Source organism: Pangasianodon hypophthalmus, chromosome 5, assembly GCF_027358585.1.
Source record: "Pangasianodon hypophthalmus isolate fPanHyp1 chromosome 5, fPanHyp1.pri, whole genome shotgun sequence".
In the NCBI taxonomy this organism is placed as follows: Eukaryota; Metazoa; Chordata; class Actinopteri; order Siluriformes; family Pangasiidae; genus Pangasianodon; species Pangasianodon hypophthalmus.
This window is the reverse complement of record NC_069714.1, coordinates 12,088,056-12,103,502: the sequence shown is the minus strand read 5'-3', so window position 1 is coordinate 12,103,502 and position 15,447 is coordinate 12,088,056. Positions and strand designations below refer to the sequence as shown.

Genomic DNA, 15,447 nt, shown 5'->3' with positions numbered 1-15,447 from the left:
CCAAGGGTCAAACTCTATGACCCCTGTGAGCCAAAGGTTAAGGGGTAAAAAAATCATAATGTTTTATTGCTCACTAAAACCTTTGTTACAGTGCTAGGTTTAAACTGCTGCACAGCAGGAAATCAAACACCAAGGCCAGAGTTTCAGGCCAGTAGCCAATGGTGTTGGTAGAAATGATTGAGTCTAGACCTAATGCTGTTACAGCAGTGAGCTGCTACAACAGACTCTTGGCCTAACTCTGCTTGTCAAAACAGGAATATGATGTCTGTATTCATATTAGTGGTTCTCATATAGAAATCCAAGAAAATTATGTATGCATGAGAAGAAACACCTTGGGGAAAATGCAAAACGTTCTTGTACCCATGTTCATATTTGTACTGTATTAGTATTATAAGTGTATAGTAAAAGCTCCATCATCTTCAGACAGGATTAATTTGAATTAATTTGCACAGAAAGTGACAGTTTTTTATATATATATATATATATATAACTGTCACTTTCTGTGCAAATTAAATATTTTAACATTTCCCTTCTTGTGTTTCCTTAATGGTTAAAACAAAATGAAAAAAAAAATCATTCCATAGACCACATGTAGCCGATCCTGCGTTTGTATCAATAAGGAATTGTCCACTATGGAATTGTACAGTTTGTGCTCCAACATTATGAGTGAAACATTCAGAGACAGTTAAAAAGAGCACAAAACAGTTATTTGTGGAAAAGCTGGATGGAATGAAGATGTGCAGTGCAGGCGGTTCTGACAGTATCTTTGGAGTGGGGAGGGATGCTCTTTAACTGGGTCGGTTGAGCAAGATTTTTCCTAGCAGGGAGTCCACTTCAACCTTTGCTGCAAGCTGCAAGACAGCAGTGATTATTAACAAGGTCTGTCATGGATATGCAACAGCAAATGTCCATATTCATAGACAAATTTGTGCTGTACTCCACTGTATAACAGTATAACAAAGCATGGCGAATCCTGTTTTTACATATATTTTGTCATCAATTATTCACAGTTTAGTTGGTTACCTTTTACAGATGTAACTTCACTATTTACATTATAATTAGTTTAGTATATTTAAAACTATAATTATAGCTACAGGGGCTCAGCTGGTTTGTGACACATATTAATGTTTCATAATCCTTGTTTTCCCCTCATTAATGTGTATCTTAAGGCATATTGCAGGCATATGTATGTGATGTATTATTATGAGAATTTGTAGTGGATAAAATGGAGTTAGTATAGAAAATAATATGCTTAGATTCAGTGTCTGTAGAATGATATTAAGTCATTATGCCTTCTGTGAAATAACACACTGACCAGCATACTTAAAGATACAGATGATTGTAAACAATGATTATGGAATACTAATGTGCATCACAGAACTGATCCAGACCCATGGTACAGCAAGGAGCAGTACAGGAGGTCCTTTATACCTGCCGCTATCAGACTCTATAACTCTGGACAAAATTGACAGTGCTTTTAGGACAATATACAGCCCAATCCCACTTTCACATTTCACAGTTTTCTGCATTATTTATTTGTTTAGTCATTCCAGTCAGCTCTGTTTTATTGCTGCTATAGTCTGGTACTCTATTTTATTTTGACACATGAATATGATCACTTGCCAGTTCATCATCCATACATTCAATTCAATTCAATTCAATTTTATTTATATAGCGCTTTTAACAATGAACATTGTCTCAAAGCAGCTTTACAGAACATAAGAAACAAAAAGCATGCAAACAGAAACAAAAACATGCAAACAGTCCTACATGTTAGACAAAATTATCCCTAGTGAGCAAGCCTGAGGCGACTGAGGTGACTGTGGCAAGGAAAAACTGTATGAGGAAGAAACCTTGTGAGGAACCAGACTCAAAAGGGAACCCATCCCTGTGATATGAACAATGTCCTTTCTGCATTTATTTATAGTCACATAGAATTTTATGTATATATTAATTTGGAGGTTGTTGTCTTCCTCAAAGTCCACATAGGGTTGGCAGCGTTGCTTTGAACACCCAAATCCTCACGAGGCAGAAACCAGCTGGAGCAGGTCCATCGCTGGATGCTTCAGGATCCTCGTAGGGTTGGCCTCTGTCTACTGGAGCTGGCACAATCTCTGTGTGCCTCGGGATGGGTAGAAGAAGGGAAACAAGTGGAAAGGAATTAGCGTAGCTGCTGTTCATAATATTAGTAAGTCCTAAATCATAATGTGCAATTAATCAGATGTACTGAAGTACAAGGTTATGGTATGTATTAAGTGTATGCCTGGCTAAAGATATATGTCTTTAATCTACGTTTGAACTGGGAGACTGTGTCTGAGCCCCGAACACTGTCAGGAAGGCTATTCCAAAGTTTAGGAGCTAAATACGAAAATGCTCTACCCCCTTTTGTAGACTTTGATATTCTGGGAACTACCAGAAGTCCGGAGTTTTGAGATCTTAAGGAGCGTGGTGGATTGTGACGTGTTAGAAGACTGGCTAGATACGTGGGAGCTAAACCATTTAGAGCCTTGTATGTAAGTAGTGCTAGTTTATAATCAATTCTAAACTTAACAGGTTGCCAGTGCAGGGATGATAATATTGGGGTTATGTGATCATCTTTTCTTGACCTAGTAAGAACTCTGGCGGCTGCATTCTGGACTAACTGTAGCTTGTTTATTGAAGATGCAGGACAACCACCTAGCAATGCATTACAATAGTCCAGTCTGGAGGTCATGAATGCATGAACTAGCTTTTCTGCATCAGATACAGATAAAATGTTCCTAAGCTTGGCGATGTTTCTAAGGTGGAAGAAGTTATAGTAATATTGGAAACATGATTTTCAAAAGACAAGCTGCTGTCTAATATTACGCCCAGGTCTTTCATTGTCGAGCTAGTAGTAATAGTACATCCTTCTAAATGCAAGTTGAATTGTAAGAGCTTTTGTGTACTGGTTTTTGGACCAATAAGTAATATTTCTGTCTTATCAGGATTTAGTAATAGAAAATTATCAGTCATCCAATCTTTTATATCTTTAACACACTCAGTTAATCTAGACAATTTATTTATTTCATCTGGTTTTGATGAGATGTATAACTGGGTATCATCAGCATAACAATGGAAACTAATCCCATGTCTTCTAATGATGTTACCCAAGGGAAGCATGTAAACTGAGAACAGCAGAGGTCCTAAAACTGATCCTTGTGGAACCCCATATTTCACTGGCATTACACTGGATAGTTCTCCATTTAAATCTACAAAATGGTATTGATCAGACAGGTAGGATCTAAACCATTTTAATGCCTGTCCCTGAATACCTATGTGATTTTGTAAGCGATCTACGAGAATGTTATGATCTATAGTGTCGAATGCAGCACTAAGATCAAGTAAGACTAATATTGAGATGCAGCCTTGGTCCGAGGCTAAAAACAAGTCATTTGTGATTTTTACTAGCGCAGTTTCTGTGCCATGATGGGGCCTGAAACCTGACTAAAATTCTTCAAGGATATTGTTTTCCTGTAAGAAGGAGCATAATTGAGCAGACACAACCTTTTCTAGTATTTTAGATATAAACGGAAGGTTTGAAATTGGTCTGTAATTTGATAATTCATTAGGGTCTAGTTTAGGTTTCTTATGAAGAGGCTACATCACTCTATTTATAGCTTACTTTTTTGGTAATTATCATAAAGAAATTTTTGGAGTATCCTTGTGCAACGCTTTTTCCCTCAGGGATCAATAAAGAATTCATTCTGCCAGATCCTGATGTTGGTTCATGTCAAAGAGGTACTTGAGGTTCTAATGACTAGATTTCTTTTCCAGGACTCAGCACACATAAAGGAGATGAACTAGGGAATGCCATGTTTGATCACAGGAGTTGGGCAAGAAGGTGGTCTGTGATCATGCTGCTCTTATATCATCTGACTCAGCTTGTTTACTGAACAAATGTTGGGCAATCTATTTCAGTTACTAATCGCTGAGTTGTTCCATAAATATTCCTTCAGTTTACCATCTGCTGCTTATTGGCTTTGAAACTGGTCAACTGCACCCAGTTCAGCCTTTTCCTCCGTACTTACTTTCTGATCATATTTAAAGCGACCTACATGCTAACAGTTAATGTAGATATTGAAGAGACTACAGTGCTGTGATGTGAAGGAGAGATAGCAAAAGTAGATTTAGCCAGCTTTCAGAGAGACAAAGGACAGAATGTCTGTCTGTTTTGATTGGGATCTTTTTATTAACCATTTTTCTGGCTTATAAAAATAGCACAGGAGGCTGCCATTAATCAGGGTTGTTAAATTGCCCATGATGAAGAAAAGGGTCCAGTGCTAGGGGAAAATAGATAATGTAACTGCTGCACCATAGGAATCATCACACGATACATCTTCAGTGTTGTAAAGAACACTTTGTCACCTGACTGGATTTACTTTGATGTTGATGTTATCTTTCGGGCATTATATTTCAGGCAGTCTGTAAACCACTGGTTTTTCTGTGCAGGAAGTATTTTGTGCATTATTTGTGGTAGACTATTACTGGACTAATAAAGTACACTATATGGCCAAAAGTATGTGGACACATGACCATCACACCCATATGTGGGCCTTTCCCAAAATATATAGACAACACCCAGTAAGTGCACTGAAAGATTGTAACAGAGAAGACTCAAGCACAAATAGAGAGAAGTTTCCCTTAAACTTCCTTATTGGGCACAAATGGAAGACAAGACAGTATCATGAATAAAGGAAGATGCAGCTGGCTTGAGAAGGGTCTGGCTGACATGAGCTCTCTGCCACAGAGGTCAAATCTTTTCTGTCAATAGAAGAGGAGCATAGGGATTTGGCCGCAGTGTTTTTAATGTTTGTCTGTAGTGTTTCATAAGTAACCTCCATTTTAATTATATGTTATATAAAGTAATATTATGCAAATGTGTGTGCTGGTAAACTGTGTGCCTTGCCAAATTTAGTGTTGTCTAAATCGGTATGTTAAGGTTTTCTAGTCATTAGATAGCACGCTTGTTAATCAGCCAACCAAGCAGGTTCCTCATTTGTTAGTAATAGGTAAGCTAGATAGAGCAATAGATAAATACATATACATATGACAAGAATTCTTTTAAACATTGCCTTAGTTAAAATAGCATTATTTAGACACATTAAAGACTTAGTGGTAGTTACATTAGTGAAACTCATTTGTGTGAATCACTGATTTATTGTAAATGCTGACCTCTGGCTAAAAAAGTCTGCATCAGTCGCCTGTAATGATCAAATGAAGAGGAGCTTGATGCAGCCTAATTTAATATTGCACAAAATGCACAAAATTTAATATTCTGACATTATTACATATTACACAACAGTTATTTCTGGTTCCCTGATTGGACAAGCTACGTTCCAAGAGTGCTGAGATTTAGTATAACAGCATTGGTGCATTTCACTGTTTGTATCACTCTACGTTTGTGTTCGCTACTTAAAATTCCAGTTCTAGCAATAGTTTGTTACACTGAACACTGAATCGGTTACTGCACTTACTACACGCTGGCAGTCAGTCAGTGCATCGCATGGCAACACGCAACGCTTTATCCAGCTGTGGTTGAATAGAGACTTCAGTATAGCAGCACTCTTGCCCATGTGATATTGCTAAATTATGCTGTATGCATTTATTTCTGAATCAAATAGAATAAATGATGTTTTGATTCTTTGTCGTATGTGTTCACGTTCCCACTGGAGAAAGAGAGACAGGTTCACATGTGAGGAAGGATAGGCAGCCTCTATGCTGTGTGGGAACTGACAAAGGAGAAATGTCTGATTCATGATCATGAGTCACACTTCAGGAAGGAGCATTGCGGGTTACAGCACAATGAATCCATGTAATATTACATTAACAGTACTCCAACTTGAATTCTATTTTAAAAATGAATTTTGGTTGAATAGTGTTCTTTTTGCATCCTTCTCTATTAACAGAGAAAGACTGCTTTTTGAAAAGTTATTGTTTCATGATCATTGTTTTCCCTTCATTAATGTATATGTTAAAGTGAAATAAAATATATAAATAAATATATTTAAATTTATATATATATATATATATATATATATATATATATATATATATATATATATATATATTTATCCCTTACCCAGGCTTAGAGCTGATTTTCTATAATATATATATATATATATATATATATATATATATATATATATATATATATATATATATATATTATAGAAAATCAGCTCTAAGCCTGGGTAAGGGGTGAGAGATAAGCACTGTGAAATATCAGTGCTGATCTTTAGCTACAGCAGTTCTGATTATAGTTCTGATGTTTCATTTATTTTCTTCTTTTATCAGCAGTCTTTGTGAGCATATTGCCAACACAGCCATGTTCACTGTGGGTAAAACATAACAGTGCATTTATTATTAAAACACTGAGGCACAATCTCTTTGAGATATCAATAGGATAGACAGTCAGATGGATGGTTGTGGGTTGTTGGGTGACTTTAATGCTGTAGGCTGCAACGGAGCCAAACCATCCAATACCAGAGGAGAGCCCACTACCTTCTGTCGAGGCTAAAATCGGTCCATTTTTATATATCAGCACATGCATATATGCCTATTTATTTAATGTACATACTACATTGACTATTGTGCTGTTTACCCATTTTAGTAGAAAACAAACAAAAAAAAAAAAGAAAAAAGAATTTTTGTACTAATAATGTTTTATAGCCCTGTGCCTTTGAATGTTTTGGTAATGGGGCTTGGGTTTTAATTCTATGGTGATACAAAGGGAGCATTTCAGCAAATGTACCCAGCTTCAGCTGCCAACACTGCAGGGATATATAATCTGCAAACCTGTCTCATCATTGGTTCTGCCTGTCCCTTTTTTTCTGCTTCACTTTAATTAATATCTCAGCTTCCGTTCTTCTCACACCTCTTTGAACCATCTCAGCTTTTAAAAAGGAGCTCATGTTGGTGTGAAGGGTAGAAATTTGTTGCAGAAACTTGGCCATTTCTGAAAAAGGCAAGACAAATAAATGCATGTTGATTCACTGTTTAGATCGTATATGTAGTAATGAGCTCTTCAGAAGAATGTCATCACAATGTATGAATCACCAAACCCCCCATGAAGCTCTCAGCTGTGATAAACACAAAAAAGGCACAAAAAATTAGCATAAAGTTCATATCTATTATCGAACATGTGAAATTCAAAATAGGAGAAGTACAAAGTGGAAGTTCTAAAGTACTTTTTTAAACTTTGGTGAAGTTTTTGTGCATATAAGAACTTATGCTTTCTGCCACATTTCTTTCTCTCAGCCTTGCTTGATCAGTTCCAGAAAACAGCCAGGTTTTCAGAAATAATGCATAGTGCATCTTCTTTTTGAATGAAACCATGACCATGCATCTTGTGATCCTAAGCAAGATCTCTTAAAACGTTCCCTATTTTTATGGTTCGTATACTTGTGATGAGATATACCTGCTATGTTCAGAGAAATAGCATTTCCAGCTAGTGTCAGTCCAAGCTGCTGTTAAGAGTTTATTCTTGAGTAGTACAGCAGTGTTAGATAAGCTTTCCACAATTCATAAATTCATGATTAAATCCCTCAATTCTTTGGAAATTTCCTTTGAGCACAAATGAATAACAGACAGGAATGTCTATCTACTTAAAATCCTCACATTAAGCATATCTGAGACTCTGTGCCTAATTTGTCTTGGAAATTTTTGACGGGTGTTGTGAATTTGATATTTATTCATAATTCCACCCCCCCCCCCCCCCCCTTCTCTGTCCAGGTTTTTCTTTAGAAGTCTAGTTTATGGAGTGAAGCAGGCCTACACACCTCACCATCACACTTTCTTTACACCCAAGGTATAAAGGTGTGAGGGCAGTTGTCCTCATCCTATTCTCCATCCCATCCATACTATCAATACTGCTGTCCAACTTCAGTCTCCAAAATTCCAGAGGTTTTTTTTAATTGCTACAAAAATGGCGGGGAAAGAGCGCAGTCCTCGTCACCGACCCTGGTCTGTGTACCGTGCCAACACATTCGATATTGCTTCTGAAATGATAGGGCTGACACTGACAGGTAAGAAATAAACAGAGTAGTTCTGTTATTTGGTTGCTGAATACTGCATTATTTTTAATTTATTTTATGATTTATGATTAATTCTGTAAATTGTAATCATTACTCATGTGCTAACTTACAAAGATAATGTATTCAGAATAATCTGTGTTTAGGAAACAGTCAGGATCCTGATGAGCCAGTGTTGGAGTTTAGTCTGGGTAAGTAGCAGACAGAAACATACCACTGTAATAATTAAAAATATATTTGATCTAAGGAGGTCTCTGATCATCTTTATGCCTTTATGGATATTCCACCACTAATCACTTTATTTCCTCTTTGGGTGAGCAAGGAATGAGGGGATGGTTTATTCCCGTTATATAATGTTGCTGAGTAAAATGTTTGGAAATTATCAAATTAGCTCATCAAGCAATGAAATATATTTACAGCAATCTTAATTAATGATTCAGTAGAAAAGAAATATACTTCTTCAGATGGCCTCTTGAATACTGGTACTTCAAACCTGTATTCTAGCTCAGTCCTTCTTGATTGAGACACCAGATTGTCAATAAGGGTCAAGTAAGGGGGCTGAGAGGGGGGTTTTTTTTGGCCAAAAATTTCTTTGTGGTTAATAACATGTGTTCTGGATTTTAGTTGAAAGATCTTCTGTCAAAACGTTGTTCCCCTTCAGGAACTCGAGCTGCGTCGAAACGCTATGGGAACGCCTTCAGCGTGACCACGCTCTGAATCACATGTGTAATCAGTCCAATGGATGGGCGAGACATCACGGGCGGGGTAACGTAGCGACCAGGAAGCTTAAAAGCACGCGCAGTGGATACAGCGGCAGCTTTCTGTCATTCAGCAAGCACTCTGTGAGTGTCAGTCTGATGCTGAGCCGGCTGCCCGCATTGCGAGCGTTTGCCGCTGCGTGCGCTTCGGTCCCGGAAGGCTCTCTTTGAGGAGGGAGCCTTCACCAGCGTTCCTCGCAGCCCTGGCCCCGCTTCTGCCGAGGCAGAGCGGTGGTTACACTCATGGGGTTCACAAATGGATTTGATTTCCTCATCCGCCAGATCCACTGGTACTTTTATGTGGTTTCGCTTTCGCCGCGGCATGCCTAAACTCGCAAAAAGACAAAACATGAGGCGAGAACGGGCAGCATTTTATGCGGTGTGTTTCTCGCTGCTCGCGCTATATTAGGGGTGGGGATACACACGGTCTGTGCGTTGTCTGCTTAGGAGCCCGCATTGCGTGCGTTTGCCGCTGCGTGTGCTTCGCTCCCGGAAGGCTTTCTTTGAGGAGCCGCCACCTCCACGCCGGAGCCTACCTTTCGTCCCCGACATCCACACCGAGTGTCGAGGTCATGGGGGAGGCCTTTCTAGACTCAGGAGATCATTCTGCCAACCCTGCCACCCATGGTGCTTCAGGGCGCAGCGGTCTCCGGCAAGCGCTTCTCTCAGTTTCCGCCGAGGAACGTAGCGGGAATGGGACGCTCGCTACCTCTTCTGAGGTTCCCAGAGCAGATAGTTCGGCCGTCCCCTGCCGGTCCGCCGCTTCAGGGCACCGAGCTAGCCGCTCTCATTACACCAGAGGTCAGTCTCGAGAGTGTCTCAATGGGTCCTGCATACTGTAGAGAGAGACTACCGAATCCAATTCGGTTTTCCAGCGCCTCGTTTTGTGGGGTTCTTCCTACTTTTCTGAGCAGGCTCTGGTAATGGAACAAGAAGTAAACACTCTCCTGAGGAAGGAGGCCATTGAGGTGGTCCCTCTTCACGACAGAGAGTCCGGGTTCTACATCCGGTACTTCATCGTTCCGAGCTCAGACGAGCCAGCGGTTCCTCCCCCGCTGCTCTCTAGCTCTTGGGGCTGCCGGGCGGGAGCAGCCCCCTCCGTGTACCAGTGCCTCATACCAGGAGGCACAAAAACAAGGCCGAGGTCTTCTAGGGTGAAGCCGGATCTGCGGACCAGTCTTCTGTCTAAAAAGACCTCGGCCAAGAAGTCCTGACGCTGGTGGCCCAGGACCTCTGAGGGCAGGCCTCTCTGGGGAAGAGTGGTGTACACCTCATCATACGGTGCCCGTCTCTCCTCAGTGCCCTCAGGAGATCGATCTGCCAACCCTGCCACCCATGGTGCTTCAGGGCGCAGCGGTCTCCGACGAGCGCTTCTCTCAGTTTCCGCCCAGGAACATAGCGGTACTTAGAGGCTCGCTACCTCTTCGGGGGTCTCCAGAGCAGCTAGTTTGGCCATCCCCTGCCGGTCCGCCGCTTCAGGGCACCGAGCTAGCCGCTCTCATTACACCAGAGGTCAGTCTTGAGAGACTGATTCCCTTAGTAGACTATTTGGCATGGAAACTTCTGCCAAATGTGTCTCAATGGGTCCTGCATACTGTAGAGAGAGGCTACCGAATCCAATTGGGTTCTCCAGTGCCTCGTTTTTCCAGGGTTCTTCCCACTCTGTGGGCCCCACGCAGGCTCTGGTAATACAACAAGAAGTAAACACTCTCTTGAGGAAGGAGGCCATCGAGGTGGTCCCTCCTCACAAAAGAGAGTCCAGGTTCTACAGCTGGTACTTCATCGTTCCAACGAAGGATGGAGGGTTGCGTCCCATTTTAGATCTGCGTCAATTGAACCGCTCAGTCATGCGACTGAAGTTCAGGATGCTCACAATCAAACAAGTCGTGTCTCAGATCAGCTCCGAGGACTGGTAGATGCTGCTCTGGCTCCTCTGCGACTCCAGGACATGCGCATAATGAATTATTTCAAGGATTGGTTGATATTAGCTCAATCGGAGCAGGCGGCGGTTCGGCATCGAGATGTCGTTCTCGCCCACATGAAGAGCTGGGGTTAAGACTAAAAGCCAAGATAAGTGTGCTTTCTCCAGTACAGAGAACCACTTATCTGGGCATGGTGTGGGATTCGACCACGATGCAGACACGTCTGTCTCCTGCTCAGATTGGTCAATCCTCACAGCAGTCACGAGAGAGAGAGAAGGCCGGTCACTTAGTGTAAAGCAGTTCCAGAAACTGCTGGGTTTGATGGCAGCTGCGTCCAACTAAGAGTTCGCCATGTGTTGGTGCGCCCCGACAACACAGAGGTGGTCTCTTACGTCAACCACCGGGGAGGTCTGCGTTAGCGCCCCCCTTTACAGGCTGGCACACCAGATCCTCGTGTGGTCCTAGGGGAAACTCCTCCTGTTGGGAGCAGTTTACATCCCTGGGCATCTCAATATGGGAGCAGACATCCTGTCGAGGCAGGGGCCGAGGCCCGGGGAACGGAGACTTCACCCTGAGATGGTGAAGCAAATATGGAGAGTGTTTGGCCCAGGTGGATCTGTTTGCGACTCAGGAGATATCGCACTGTCCCCTCTGGTTCTCTCTGTCTCATCCAGCTCCTCTCGGACTGGATGCCATGTACAGACCTGGAGGAGGCTTTGTCTGTACGTCTTTCCCCCGATTGCTCTGCTCCCGGGAGCTCTGGAGAGAGTGCGCCAGGGCGGGGTCCTTCTGTTGTTGGTAGCTCCATTCTGGCCAGGCCGAGTACGGTTCTCGGACCCGATTTCTCACCTCGACGGCGTTCCATGGGAGATCCCCGTCAGGAGGGACCTCCTCTCACAGACGGGCTTCCACCCCTGCCCGGAGTTGTGGAGGCTGTGGGTGTGACCTCTGGGGGGGCACAACTCGTAGCTTCCAGTCTCTCAACCGAGGTTGTTGAGACCATTCTCCAATCCAGAGCTCCCTCAACGAGAAAACTGTACGCCCTGAGTGGAGATTTTTCACTTCTTGGTGCGGAGACCACCAGCTCGACCCAGTTAACTGCCTAGTTGGTACAGTGCTGGAGTTCCTGCAGGTCCGATTCTCCACAGGGTTGACCCTCTCCACCTTGAAGGTCTACGTGGTGGCCTTTGCGGCCTGTCACGCCCCTCATGGTGGTCAGTTGTTTCCTCCGCGGTGCACTGACGCTGAGGCCTCCAGTACGATCTCATGTCCCTCCGTGGGACCTGGCTGTGGTGCTGGAGGCTTTCTGTAAACCTCCTTCTCTCGAGAGAGTTGGGGATCTACAGGCCCTCTCAGTGGTCCTCTCTTTTAGACTTTGCGCCCGGTCTGGCCAAAGCTTTTCTCTACCCTCGAGCGGGGTATATTCCTAAAAGTTCCCTCCTCTACACCACGGCCTGTCATACTCCAGGCCTTCTGTCCTCCTCCCTCTCGGGAGCCCGACCAGCAGAGGCTTAACTCTATGAGTCCAGTGTGAGCACCGGACGCATACGTCCTCAGAGTTGCCCGGTGGGTCGTGGATGCCATCTGTCTGGCCTATGAGTCCTCTGATCTCCCCTCGCCCTCGGGAGTCAAGGCTCACTCCACTAGAAGTGTGGCGGCCTCCAAGGCCGTTCTGGCAGGTGTCCCTATGCAGGACATCTGCAACGCTGCGGGTTGGTCCGTGCCCCTGACTTTCATCGGGTTCTATGGCCTCGACATGCAAGCCACTCTGTGCTCTTTTGTTCTCTCGCCCTAGCTGTGCTCTTCCACACTGGACAGGGATTTGTAAGTCTGGTGGCGTGGACATACTCGTTCCCATAGCGTTTCGACTCAGCTCGAGTTCCTGAAGGGGAACATCTCCAGGTTACGTATGTAACCATGGTTCTCCGAGGGAACGAGACACTGCGTCTTGGTGCCATACTTCCGGCATCCCTGCGGGCACTCGGTTCATTCTCAAAGCTGCCGCTGTATCCACTGCGGGTGCTTTTAAGCTTCCTGGTCACTGCGTCACCCCGCCCGTGACGTCTCGCCCATCCATTGAACTGATTACACATGTGATTCAGAGCGTGGTCACGCTGAAGGCGTTCCCATAGCGTTTTGATGCAGCGTCTCATTCCCTCGGGGAACCATGGTTACATACGTAACCTGGAGACGTTTTGTGGCAACAGCAACAGGTTTTTTGCCAAAATATCTATATAAAAAAATTGTTTTTTGCCAGGAGCACTGGCAGAGAGACACTCCATATAATTTTTTTTATGTACAAACATTTGCTACAGCATTTCTTTGTATGTACCTAAGACTTGCACAGTTCTGTATTTTAAATATGCTGATTGCCCTTAAAATATAATTGTACTGTGTGTTTTTACACACCAGATTTTTAAAGCTAAAGGCAGTTCACCTGCACATGTTGTGCATTAGACTGGGAATGAATGAATTTCTTGCCCATCCATGTTAAATTAGCATTAGTACAAGATAACATGTCTAAAGGCACAGAACAATGTGAATATAATTCCTATTTAAATATAGCCGATAGGTGGATGGACACAGGGATTCACAGTGACCCTGGCCGGGATAAAGCAGTTACTTAAGATAAATGAATGAATGATTTCAGTCCTTTTTTCCCAGCATGCAGTGAGTTAGTGACTCCAACATTGGAGCGTAAACCTAGTAGCTTTGTGGCAGTGAGCTGCACCACCCCTCCTCAAGCATTTTGGACGAAGCATGCTCAGAGTGAGATCATAGAGGTGAGAGAGGTTGCACTGAGCATGTAGTATTACTGCTTTTACCCCAGCATATTTATAACTGACTATAACTGAAATGGTAACATGTATCTTTAAAAAGAATGTGTTTTGTTTCTCATTTAAGGGTACAAGCAACCCAATATTCCTCAGTAGCATTGCTTTTTTTCAAGACTCTCTGATCACGCAGCAGACTCAAGTGAAACTTTCTGTCTATGATGTCAAAGACCGTTCACAGGGCACGGTGAGAAGATCATCAATGATCATGTTTTTATACAAAATTTAATATTTACATTCACATTTTTACCAAGATGTGTCTTAACAAAAGGTGTTAACTATTAACAAAAAGTGGTTATATTGTGCACCATGGAGTCATGACCTCTGTGTGGTTGTCCTCAGATGTACCTACTTGGTTCCGCCATGTTCACAGTGAAAGAACTACTGCAGGACAAATATCATAGGCTACACCTGACTCTAAGGTATGTGAATCAGTACAGAACACACTCACAGAAACATACATCTTTAATATTGCTTCATAATGATATACTGTATATTTAAGGCTTATTAAATCAACCCAAAATTTGCTGTAGCACTTTGAAATGTCATTTTTAAGATTTATTGTGTTTAATGGCTCAGATCAGCAGAGAATGAGAAGATGGGCAACATCACCATTATTGCATGGCAGATAGAGGAGAAGAAAGACCAGAGAGCCCCATTGGCTCGCTCAGACACGATTAATGGCAGGGTGAGTGGAGTTTATACTGTACAGTCACGTAAACACATTATGCATCTTGAAGAATAAAAAAACCATGATTATATCGCAAAAGAAAAAGAATTAAACTGGCTCTAAAGAACCTATAAGTAAATAAAGGAAATGGGATGCACTATAATAAACTATAATAATAAACTGAATAAACTATATTCATGGTTAATTTTTAGCCATCATGGGAGTTACTGTAGTAAAGACATTCATAATTAGATGAGCTACACATCACATTGTATCCTCCATTGTATGCTCTCTGTGTATCACAGATGGTCCTACCTGTTGATGAGAGTCTGACTGAATCCATGGGAATGAAATTAAAATCTGCTTCTCTGTGCAAAGACACACTTCTGAAGGCAGGTTAGTGTGTAAACATTTTGTCACTAATGGCTGTTTGTTGGGCTGTCAAGGGAATTTTGCCTTATTTTCAAAAAACGTTTTTCAAAATCTTGTATATTGGTCCTGAAGGCAGTGTTTATTTTTAGCAGTTATTTGGAAAAAAGGAATCCATAATTCATATGCCCCCTCGTTTCTAACTCAATGAGACGTGGTGGGTGGTTGAGATTCTGACTGAGACTCCTAAATTCTTTGCAATTTCTACTGCAATTTCTACAAAATGGTGGGTATTATTAGAGTCTTAAACATTCAGTGTAAGTATATTTGTAAGCATTTAATTTGCTGGTTTTCCATGCCATTTAATTTAACAGAAGTAACGTTCATTAATACACTCTAAGAAAAAAGATTGCATCAGGCACCCTTAAGGCTTTTTCAGGTGGTCCTCCTGGAAAGATTTTAATAATCACATGACAGCGGATGGTTTCCCATTCAGAAAAGGATTCAACTAGAACATTAAAAGATTAGAATTACTGACTTCCAACTTACCTTTTTCTCTGATATTGTGTAAATTTCAGAAATTAATTGGCATATTAGTTGATATTAATTAAAATATTGTTTGAATAATTGTTGTAGTATTTGGAGGTACAATATCACGGATGTACCGTTTGCCCACCACGGATGGGAACCATCTGCGTGTCCTGGAACAGATGGCAGAGAGCGTGCTGTCACTTCACATACCCAGACAGTTTGTAAAGCTGCTACTGGAGGAAGATGCTGCCAGGTATTTCCCATAGTATATACACTCACTGAACACTTTATTAGGAACACCTGTACACCCAC

At 42.1% G+C, this 15,447-nt stretch overlaps 1 protein-coding gene across 5 annotated transcripts in view; it reads left to right on the top strand.

Moving 5' to 3' along the window:
- Positions 1-15,447, top strand: part of inpp4aa (inositol polyphosphate-4-phosphatase type I Aa) — a 39,625-nt gene that overhangs the window by 1,124 nt on the left and 23,054 nt on the right. For all 5 annotated transcript variants that reach the window (XM_053234273.1, XM_053234274.1, XM_053234275.1 and 2 more), the window contains exons 2-9: positions 7,753-8,045; positions 8,198-8,242; positions 13,396-13,514; positions 13,636-13,752; positions 13,908-13,987; positions 14,145-14,253; positions 14,541-14,631; positions 15,241-15,388. In XM_053234273.1, the coding sequence (XP_053090248.1) occupies positions 7,946-8,045; positions 8,198-8,242; positions 13,396-13,514; positions 13,636-13,752; positions 13,908-13,987; positions 14,145-14,253; positions 14,541-14,631; positions 15,241-15,388 (809 nt within the window). In that variant the 5' untranslated portion in view covers positions 7,753-7,945. The remainder of the gene's footprint in view (positions 1-7,752; positions 8,046-8,197; positions 8,243-13,395; positions 13,515-13,635; positions 13,753-13,907; positions 13,988-14,144; positions 14,254-14,540; positions 14,632-15,240; positions 15,389-15,447) is intronic.